This window comes from Pituophis catenifer, unplaced genomic scaffold, assembly GCF_029215685.1.
Source record: "Pituophis catenifer annectens isolate HBS135680 unplaced genomic scaffold, rPitCat1.0.hap2 SCAF_2, whole genome shotgun sequence".
NCBI lineage: Eukaryota > Metazoa > Chordata > Lepidosauria > Squamata > Colubridae > Pituophis > Pituophis catenifer.
Genome location: NW_027256882.1, coordinates 122,593,112 through 122,603,969, shown reverse-complemented (window position 1 = coordinate 122,603,969; position 10,858 = coordinate 122,593,112). Strand labels below are relative to the sequence as shown.

The 10,858-nt window shown below is 36.6% G+C and overlaps 1 protein-coding gene across 1 annotated transcript; it reads left to right on the top strand.

The window, feature by feature from the left end:
* Positions 1 to 422: 422 nt before the first annotated feature.
* LOC139310271 (resistin-like beta) lies at positions 423 to 10,475 on the top strand. Its single transcript, XM_070934433.1, has 4 exons — positions 423 to 453; positions 1,828 to 1,970; positions 9,619 to 9,696; positions 9,964 to 10,475. The coding sequence occupies exons 2-4, from the start codon at positions 1,847 to 1,849 to the stop codon at positions 10,089 to 10,091; spliced, it is 330 nt and encodes a 109-aa protein (XP_070790534.1). The 5' UTR covers positions 423 to 453; positions 1,828 to 1,846; the 3' UTR covers positions 10,092 to 10,475.
* The last annotated feature ends 383 nt before the right edge of the window (positions 10,476 to 10,858 follow it).

The window sequence follows — 10,858 nt, the reverse complement described above, 5'->3', positions numbered from 1 at the left end:
AGTCTCGTTGTAACTTCAAACAGTTGTTAAATGAATGGTTGTAAGTTGAGGAGTACCTGTATTGTTATTTTCAAGTCTAACCAGACAAATAGAGTTTTCACTTTCAAATACATAAAATTGTTAATCTTAGAGGAAATCATGTCAATAGAGTCAATATATTCTTGAAGACAGATTTGCATCAGATTTGTCTTAGAAAAACTCTTGGTTGCTACTTCCTGCTCTGTGGCTCAATATTGGCAAACAAGGACATTGCCCAAGTGCCTGAGAAAAATTAAAAATAATGTTCCTGCTGCAAACAAGAATGGTATGTCAGGTAGGAAAGGGGAGGAGTGAAACCATTTTGAAACATTTAGACCAATCAGGATAAAAAGAATGGGCAACTCTACAGCATTTAAAGATGGGTAATTTGTTCGGGACATAGAACATTTGGGAAAATAATCCTTGTTGTTCAAGGTAAGTTTCGTCTTCTTTTGGCAAGGGAAGGAGGGGATAAGAACAGGAGGCTACTCTAAGGCTATAGGGTATCTACAGTCCTGTATGTTTATCTGAGAATCCATCCCAAAGAACACCAGGGGATTCTGATTGCATTGTCAGGTTACAGATTGCTTGTTTGTTGATTTGACTTTTCTTCATAGAAGATTAATTTGAGTAAATAAATGGATGAAATGCTGTTATTGCCAGTTAAAAACTCAGTAGAACCTTTGACTTAAAAGTGAAATACCTGTCATGGGTTATTTGGAATTTGCTACAGATTCATATTGATCATGACTAGAGAAATCATTTTAATTTTTCTTTGTAGGAATCTAGTGGTTAAACATGTTATATTACCATATTTGTAGCCTACCTAAGAGCAGTATTTTCTGGCTGGTTTATAGCAACAGAATATTAAAATACAGTAATAATTGCAAAAACAAGTGAAAGCATTAAAATTTCAACTGCAGCATCTTTAAAAGAATCCAGCATAGCTACATTTTGGTGAACTAAAAGTTCAGAGAAGTCAATATGGAAGAATTTTCACAGTTTTCATCAGATACTGGAAGCAATACTGTGTCAGGAAAACATCGATGGTTCTAAATTCCATCACTGGGTCTATAATAGTCAACATTCTTCCTAGTTGCAATTGCCTACATCTTATTAAATTGAAGAATGAGAGATGAACCTGCAAGAATTTATATGACAATGATATGATTGCTCAAGTAGCTTAGATAAAGCTACTTAAGAGATCCTTATCTCAGATCTTTTTTCATTGGTGAATTCATGAATACTTCAGTAATTTTTTCCATATTGCATTTAATTAATATTTTCCTTAATTGCAGACTCTGGCAGGGATGATGGAGAGGGTTATGGGTTTAATTGGGCAACGGCAAAGAGTTTGCCTTCCAGAGCTTTCCTACTCCCTTACACCCCTTATAATGCCCCAAAGGTGGAGGGGGAACCTAAAACCTAGCGCTGCCTCCTGGAGATGACAACAGTTGGATATCCTGATGTTCTCCAGTTGACAAAGGAAGCGAGTTCCACTCCCAGGGAAATAACTGATTTACAACCATATGTGGGTTGTAGCACTGATTTTTTATTTGTTTAATCCATTTATACTTACAAACATACATATTACTTTCTAATATCTAAACCACTTAGAGAGGGCTATAAAGCACTGTGAAGCGGTATGTAAGTCTAAGTGCTATTGCTAATATATGTAGACATGCAGAGATTTCTTTTTCTCTGAATGTTGGGTAAAGTGAGTAGGCCTGGGGAAGAAAGAAAGATATAGAAATAAAGGGGTTCTAAAATACCATTTTGGAGGAAATTACTACATTTTTTTCTCTGCAGGAAATTCTGCATCACTAAGATGAAGAAGCTCTTCATATTCCTACTTTTTACTGTGTTGCTTTTCGAAAAATATGCAAATACTCAGACATGTGCAATTGATAGCGTGATTGAATTGAAGATTAAGCAAATAATTGCTTCCACAGGTATTTAGCTTTTTATTTTTTATTTTGTTATTTATTTATATTCCTCCTTTATTAATAATTTTAAATAACACAAGGTGGCTTAAAATTTTTAACTGGTTAATTTTATGGGTAAGGGGTTTTAAATTGGGGAAGCCAAATTGATTTAATTATGTTTTAAATTATTTTAATTTTCATATTGTATGTATTTTAATCTTGGCTGTTCACCGCCCGGAGTCCTTCGGGAGAAGGGCGGTATAAAAATTTAATAAATAATAATAAATAATAAACATACCTAATACTCCTTCCTCCTCCTATTTTCCTCACAACAACGACAACCCTGTGGCTTAAGTTGGCTGAGAGAGTGACTGGCCCAAAGTCACCCAATTGGCTTCTATATTAAGGCAGGATTGAAACTCTCAGTTTCCTGATTTCTACCTTTATTTATAAAATTTCTATACTCCTCATTACACTTGTATGTCTCTCACCAGTTTACAGAATAAACAGTATAATGGTATAAAAGATATACGTAAAACAAGTTAAAAAGTAGCTTAAAGCTAATTTGAAAGGGACAATTACAAAGTAAAAAAGGCAGAGTGAGCACTTTCAACCCCCCAACCCCCCCCCCCCCCAGGGTTGCATAGCACTCTTGGACCTGCAGATACGTTGGCAGAGGCGGGTCTTAATGTTTTTCCAGAAGGCCTTGAGAGTGGGGATTTGCCTCACCTCTGGGGATAAACTGGTTTGTGGTGTGGGGACAACAGCAGAGAGGCCTCTCTTCCTGGACCTCACCAGTCAAAGTTCTTTAATGAAAAAGGATTCACAACATGCCTTCTCTGCCTGCCCATGTGAGACTGGTGGATGAAATTGGGAGGAGATGTTTCTCCGATCACTTGGTTCCATGACTTAATCACTAGAGCAAACAGTATATTTCTGAACATAGATTTTGTTGCAATATTTTCAGGATCAGACTCAATAATGATAATAAGAGTTAGAGGTTTAAATATATTTCTCTTTAATTATAACAGGCATTCTATATTCACTGAATATTCACAGATAGAAGCGAGGAAAATGGTGAAGGTGGCTCCTTATATATACAAGGGGTGGAGCCAAGAATGGGAGTGGTGAATTATGAATACATTAGGAACCAAAGAATAAGTTAACCCCCGATGTCCCATATATACATTATTTACACATTAGGGAATAAGGCATTTACATCTCACAAATCCCCCTCTAAATGCCGGTTCGCTATACAACACCAATTACATTCAGATTCAGGACAATATAAGACATATAATTTTGATGTTAAATATTTGTGCTGTTTAGAAGGTAAAGGCTTCGTCAATATGTCAGCTAATTGTTCAGAGGTATCACAATGCACTGCTTTGATAAATCCATCTTGAGACAATTGTCTCACATGCTTAAATTTTATATCTATATGCCTGGACCTTTGTCCAATGGCATCGGATCTGGATATTTCAATGGCTGCTTTATTATCTTCATGCATAACAAAAGGCAAAGCAGGTTTTTTCCAAACATCTGAAATCAAATCATTAAACCATACAAGGTTATTTGCAGCTTTGGACAAACAAACATATTCCGCTTCTGTGGTCGAAGTGGCTACCAGTTCTTGTTTACCAGTGTACCAGTAAACTGGACAGTCATTTAATAGAAAAATATAACCAGAAGTGCTCTTTCTGCATGATATATCTCCAGCCCAATCCGCATCTGCGTAACATGTAAGTTTTGGTTCTTTACCATTACTAGGTTCTAATACTAAGCAAAAGTCTAATGTACTTTTCAGATATCTTAGAATTCTTTTGACTGCTTCCCAATGATACATTGTTGGTTTGCTAACATATCTTGACAATAAGTTGAGTGGTAATGCAATATCTGGCCTGGTCCAATTAGATATATAAAGAAGTGAACCTATGACTGATCTATAAAATGTATTATCCTTGAATTCAGGGGAAGATTCATCAGTGTTTCTAAGGAAATCAGTTTGCATAGGAGTGTCACAGGGTTTGGCATTGTTTAAATTGCATTTGTTCAGAAGTTCAATGATTTTATGTTTCTGAGTAAGTTTGAATCCCCTTCTAGTTTTGTTAATTTGTACACCAAGGTATTTGTTTACCTTACCTAGAGATTTCAACGAGAAATGTTCGTTTAGCTTATTTACAAAGGTTTCTCTTCTCTCCTTGTGTTTTCCTATATATAAAATATCATCTACATAAATTAATACAAATTCAATATGATCATCACTCTTTTTTACAAAGAAACAGTTATCAGCAGTGGTAGCGTTGAAATCCATGGTCTTAAGTACTTTTACCAAGCAATCGTACCATCTTTTGCCAGATTGCTTTAATCCGTATAGACTCTTGTTCAATAGCCAAATTTCATTCTTATTAGTGTATTGACTGTGTGGTGCTCTTACATATATTTCCTTATCTAGTTTTGCGTGTAAATACGCAGTCTGTATGTCATATTGAAATACATCAAGATTGAGTGCAGATGCCACTACTAGAGCTGTTTTAACACTCTCTGTTCTCACTGTGGGGGAGTATGTGTCAGTGTAGTCCTCCGGATATTTTTGTGCATAACCTTGTGCAACCAATCTAGCTTTGTATAGAGTATTGCCTCCTTCTAGATTCTTAATTTTATAAATCCACCTGGTACCTATAATCGTTTTATCTTTAGGTGCAATCGCAGGTGTAAACACATTTAATCCTTGCAAACTTTCCATCTCTTTTTTCATAGCTAGTTCCCATTTTTCCTTTTCTTCACGAGGGAGTTTTAATACTTCCTCATATGTATTAGGTGTCATTTGTTCACCATCCATATGCATTATGTAATCTCTGTATTTATTTGGTACTTGATTTCTATTGTTTCTAATAGCTCTTTCGGGTTTGCTATGGTTATCATGCAAATATCTTGCTTCCTTTTTTGTTAATGTGTCTGTCTTTATTTTGTGCTGACTATTTGTCCAAGTTTTGGTTTTGTTTTTATTTTTGTTGATATTTTGATTTTCTATAGTCCCTTCCTCACAAGATTTTGTATCTTTGCATTTATTTGGAAATATTTCATTAAGATGTAATTTAGACCAATTGGCCTGTTCATGGAACACAGCTGTTCTGGAGACTATAAATTTGTTATTATTATCAATGAATCTGTACCCTTTGGTGCCAGTTTCATATCCCATAAATCTTAATCTTCTGGATACGTTTTCTCCCTTTCTTCTCAACTGCTTAGGTATGTGTACGTCTGCAGTGACTCCAAATATGTGCATGTGTGCTAATTTGGGTTTCCTATTATACATCACCTCATATGGTGTTTTATTCACAATACTGGACCAGGTTCTATTTTGAGTGTAATTTGAATAATGTAAGGCCTCTGACCAAAATTGTTTGCCTAAACCAGCATCCTCTAATGTGCACCTAATCATGGTTTGTAGTGTGGAATTCTTTCTCTCTGCAATCCCGTTTTGGAACGCAGAAAATGGGCTAGACGTGAAATGTAGCATTCCTCTATCCTTTAACCATTGGGAGAATTCTTTAGACATGAATTCACATCCCCTATCTGTCATAATTTGTTTTATTCTGATATTATGTTGTGTTTCTATGCGTTTGTAGAATTCCTTAAATTTCTGAAAGGTTTCATCCTTGTGTTTTAATGTGTAAACAAAACCATAGCGACTGTAATCGTCTACTATTGTTAGGAAGTAACGTTTTCTATAAGTGATTGATGGAGTTAATGGACCAACTAGGTCCATATGTACTAAGTCAAAAATTTTGTTAGTTGATCTGTTGGATTTTTTTGGTCTGGGACTAGTTTTTAGTTTAGTGGATTTACATACTGAGCATTCCAAATAATTTTCACAATTTTTTATTTTGACACCTTCTGCGTGTTCAGTCATTTTTTGTACTACAGGAAAACTTGCATGTCCTAACTTCCTATGCAAGATGTGAGCACACTCATCATGAATTGGTTTACCTATTCTTGGTTTCTTCTCATTGTGTGTATTTGCGTGATCATGAGATATTTTACATTCATCATTATCACTGTTACTAACATTTTCATCATCTGCCTCAATACAATCTTCCATATTTGAATCAATGTTATGTAACCATCTTTCTTTTGTTATTAGATAGGGTAGGCCTCCTTTAATCATCACAGTGCCTACATTTGTTTTGTCCTTCTCTAAAGTTGCTTTCCCCTTTGAGAAAACTATATTGATGTCAGAATCTCTGCTTAGCTTTATGGCACTTAGTATGTTATGAGGTATTTCTGGAATTAACAATACCCCCTCTATTTTTCCTAGGCCAGGCAAGGTCACATTTCCTCTGCCTAATACTTGAACCTTTTCTTGATTAGCTACCTTTATTACAAATTTATCTTCTGTAAATGAAGACAATATATTTTTGTTATTAGTGGTGTGGTTGGTTGCCCCAGAATCAATAAGCCAATTATTGTTCTCATTTTGTTGTGTTTTAGTGCTGTCTTGTTTATTTAGTCCATTCAGTGAACCAGATTTTCTCTCTTTTGAATTTTCTCTACCCCCTCTACTATCTCTGTAATTTGGTGGGCTTCTATATTTATGTCTATCTGTGGAAGACTGTCTATAATTGTATTTGCTCCTATACTCTGACCTATGTCTCTCCTTTGAGATTTTGGGACAGTCTCTTCTATTGTGTTCCCTGGACCCACAATTATGGCATTTAAAAGCTTCATTGTATTTTTCCTGGAAAGCTACCTTCCTAAAAGATTTGTGTTCTGTGTGATTGCTGGAACGATTTTTTCTTGAATTGTCTTCTGCTATCAATTTGTTAGATAGACTTTCTATGGATAAATATCCTAGATTGATGATGTCTAAGTGTGACATAAAACTATCCCATGATGAATCAAGTGAATTGATAATAACACTTTTCATTGTTTGATCTGAAATCACTTCCCCCCTCAAATGCAGCTCAGCTCTTATTTTGTTTAGAGATATCAAATGCTCACTTATGGAAACCCCTGGTTTTACTCTGGAAGAAAAGAAATCCTTAGACATTCTTGTAGTGGTAGCTACACTATCGCTGTGAAACAGATTAAACATGCATTGAATTATTTCTGAAACAGTTAGGTTTGGTTTGATGCTATGATACATTGTAGGAGACACGCTAGATATTATTAAGAAAAATGCTCTATGATGTAAACAATCTATTTTTAAAGTCCAAGGTCTTTTTGGAGGACTAGTGATAAAGAATAGCAAATTTTCTTTCATAAAGACAACCTGGAGCTGTTGATACCATTCTTGCAAATTAATGCCATCAACTCTAAGTTTTGGGAAGTCACTGGGTAAGTTTCCCACATTATTTTGTTCATTACTTACAACCTGAGGTAGTCCGTGGTCTCGCAAGTGCAGGAAATTGCAAAACGGCATGGGGATGCTCGCAACGAGTCTGCGCGGTTCTCTGGCCAGTTCAAGTCTTTCCGGACCGTCTACGTAGTTTCGCACATGCGCGTTGCTCATTTCTTCTTTGGCGTCATCGTGGAAGGTTCTCTCCATTGCAGCTCGCTCGCTCCGCTCCTCTTCAGACGAGTCGGTTTCTGGCTCGGTTTTAGGAGTTTTGATGGCGGCGACTGCTCTTTTCTTTCTTTTGTGTGCGTTGGTACTTGATCCGGTCTGCGGTGTAGGGCGGAATCGACATGGCTCTCTGGGCTCGGGCGTCGTCGCTCTCGAAGTCAGGATGGGAGCGTGCAGGTCTTGAGGTATCGGCTTGTTCTCTAGCTTCTTCGTTGTCGCTTTGGAAATTTTTAATTTTGGCCCAAATGCAGCAAAAAGCGTCTTCATTGCTGACTTTACTTGGGATTTCGTTAAGTCGTCTTCGCTTTCTGATTCTGGTTCTTCTGAAGAGTTTGAATCTTCCTTTTCGCTTTCGTTGTCTGATAACGTTTTTCGCGCCAGAAATTTTGAACTGAGCATTTTGATTGGCTCTGCTTCGCTCACTTTGGAGGCTTGTTGGAACCAAGATGGCTGCCATTCAAAATTTCGCGCGGGATCACATCTTTTCTTTTTCATAACGACTTTCTCTGTAGTCATATCACTCACAGTTTTTTGGTCTTTGGGTTTCTCTTTAGCAATGTTTTTCTCTCTCGCTGCTCCGCTGTTTTTCAGCATTTCTTGGAGATTCGCGATGAGACTTTCATCATTCTTCTGGCTTTTTAATAGTTTTAATATCTCTGACCTGAGTTCGTTATTTTCTATTTCGATTTCCTCCTGGTCATTATTTTCATTTATTAGTTCTTCTTCTTCAGTGGTGTATTCTTCGGATTCTCTCGAAATCGCGTTTGTGGATTCGTTGATTATTTCTTGTTCAGTTTCTATTTCTTTGCTGTAGGCCCTGGTGTTGGGCCTATCTTTCTTAGACATCTTTAAGTATTTATTGAGTCAATTAACCATCCTCTGCTACCAGCTTGTTGCAATATTTTCAGGATCAGACTCAATAATGATAATAAGAGTTAGAGGTTTAAATATATTTCTCTTTAATTATAACAGGCATTCTATATTCACTGAATATTCACAGATAGAAGCGAGGAAAATGGTGAAGGTGGCTCCTTATATATACAAGGGGTGGAGCCAAGAATGGGAGTGGTGAATTATGAATACATTAGGAACCAAAGAATAAGTTAACCCCCGATGTCCCATATATACATTATTTACACATTAGGGAATAAGGCATTTACATCTCACAGATTTATTGTACACATCACCTGCCTTAGATATGGGACATACACTTCAGATCTCCTGTTTAACCCAGAGCAAATAATAAAAAGGGAGGGAAAGTATTGTTATAGGTATATTGGATTTGCTCATGTGGTTAATGATTTTCTTTCATTTTAGGTAGGAGCACAGGCTGACTTTAAAAAAGTGAAATCTGAAACAGTTAAATGCAGGATGTCAAAGAGCAAATGTACAATGCATCCTTGATCTGCTATCAGAATGGTTCACTAACCATTTCCAGAGCAAGCCACGGCCTACATCTCCATTGTCCATCTGTAGTTGAGATAGCCAGACGATGGATTTACACACTGCTCTAAATGTGGTGCTTTTCCTCCTCTCCTATCCTCAGATGCTTTCTGAAGGCAACATAGAGTGTTTTGCTGTGCACGGGAGAGGCAGCCTGCAACAGTCTGTTCTCTGTTGGCACCTGGGTGGTTCCAATTGGTTTTGCTGATTTTTCGAGGGACCAGCCTCTTCCATCTGGAAGGTGTGCAGCCACTTTTTCCACAAAAAAGCCTACTATCCAAAATTCAATTAATGGGCCTCTATATTTAATAATAATTTTTATTATTAGTTTTTAAGATTACCTTTCCATAACGTATTTTAGACACAGTGTACTCATATAGGCAGATTGTCTGTTGACACTTAAAATTAACTTATCCAAAAATGTCCTTCAATATGTCCAATGTTAGAACACTTTGCTTCATTCTGTAATTTTAAGTCGACATTATGGGTAATTTTTTCCTGTACATGAATATGAAGAATATATCTTTGTTTTCTTGAGAATGGAAACAAAAAGACAAAAGCAAAGCAAAAGCCAGTGAGACAAATGATTGCAAAGCAAAAATAAAGAATCCTGTTTGAATAAGGATGCATGTGTTAATAATAACTACTGGTTTCATTTCCCAGTGCCTTCATATATACCAAGACCCGAGATGGCTTGCCAAGATGTGAAAGCTAGCGGTGCCACTGCCAGTTGTCCATCAGGTGAGAACTAATAACTTGTGGGAAAAAATCAGGAGCTAAGAGAAGAGGATTAGGTGGGGAAAAAAACCTCCTCTATCAAATCCCTTTCTCTGACATCTGCCTGTCTTGTGTATGCATGGGTATGAAATGCAAACTAAGCCAACTGCTGAAGGAATCTGCTTAGCTTGCCATGTATATCACAATTGTTCCAAACACTCAACTGATGTAAAACACTAAATCTGTACAACCTTAATCTTTTCTATCTTTCTTTTCTTTCTTCCTTCCTAGGTTTTATACCCACTTCATGTGCCTGTGGAATGGGTTGTGGATCTTGGGATATTCGTTACAACTCAGTTTGTCACTGCCAATGTGCCAATATGGACTGGACTACAGCCCGGTGCTGCAAAGTCTCTTAACTGATGGCTCCTAAGCTATCTTGATGGCAGGTTGGCTCCAACCCCTATGCTCAATAAAAGTATGAATCAATAATTCTATGAATTGTCCTCTACTTGAATTTTCACCCAGTGTGCAGCTGGAATCTGATAAATGGCTAACTGTTGAACTGTGTGTGTGTGAGCGTGTGTCTGTGTTTGTGTCTTTCTGGCCCCACAATGAAAGCAAGCACTGGTTTCTTAATCCTGTTGCAACTCTCTTACATATAGAATGACAAAAGTCAATTTTGGCTCCTAAAATGTTTTTCCCATATTCTTACTGTGGCTGGAAAAGGAAATTGCCTTAGCGGGTTAATATGCAAAGCTGTGTCGCAGCTCACTTGCACATATTAAACTTCATCTTGAGAATTGAGAATCCATTGTAGCTTCTTTGACAGGCTTGTTTCTCCACTCAGTAAGTTTCCACTACGCAGCAGATTCAGTCTTAATTTTTTCTTTCAATATTAAATTTTGAAGACAGTTCACTTAATCCTATCACTTTGTTATAACATTTATTTATTTATTTATTTATTTATTTATTTATTTATTTATTTATTTATTTATTGAATTTCTATACTGCCCTTCTCCCAAAGGACTCAGGGCGGTGAACAGATTAAGATTTCATATACATATAATATATATATTTTTTATAAACAGTAAATAATAAATTGAGTCAACTTGGTGTATCTGCTAAGACCTTGGCATAGAATTTAGATGTTTATGCTAGCCCTGCTTGTTGAAACAGAAAGGTC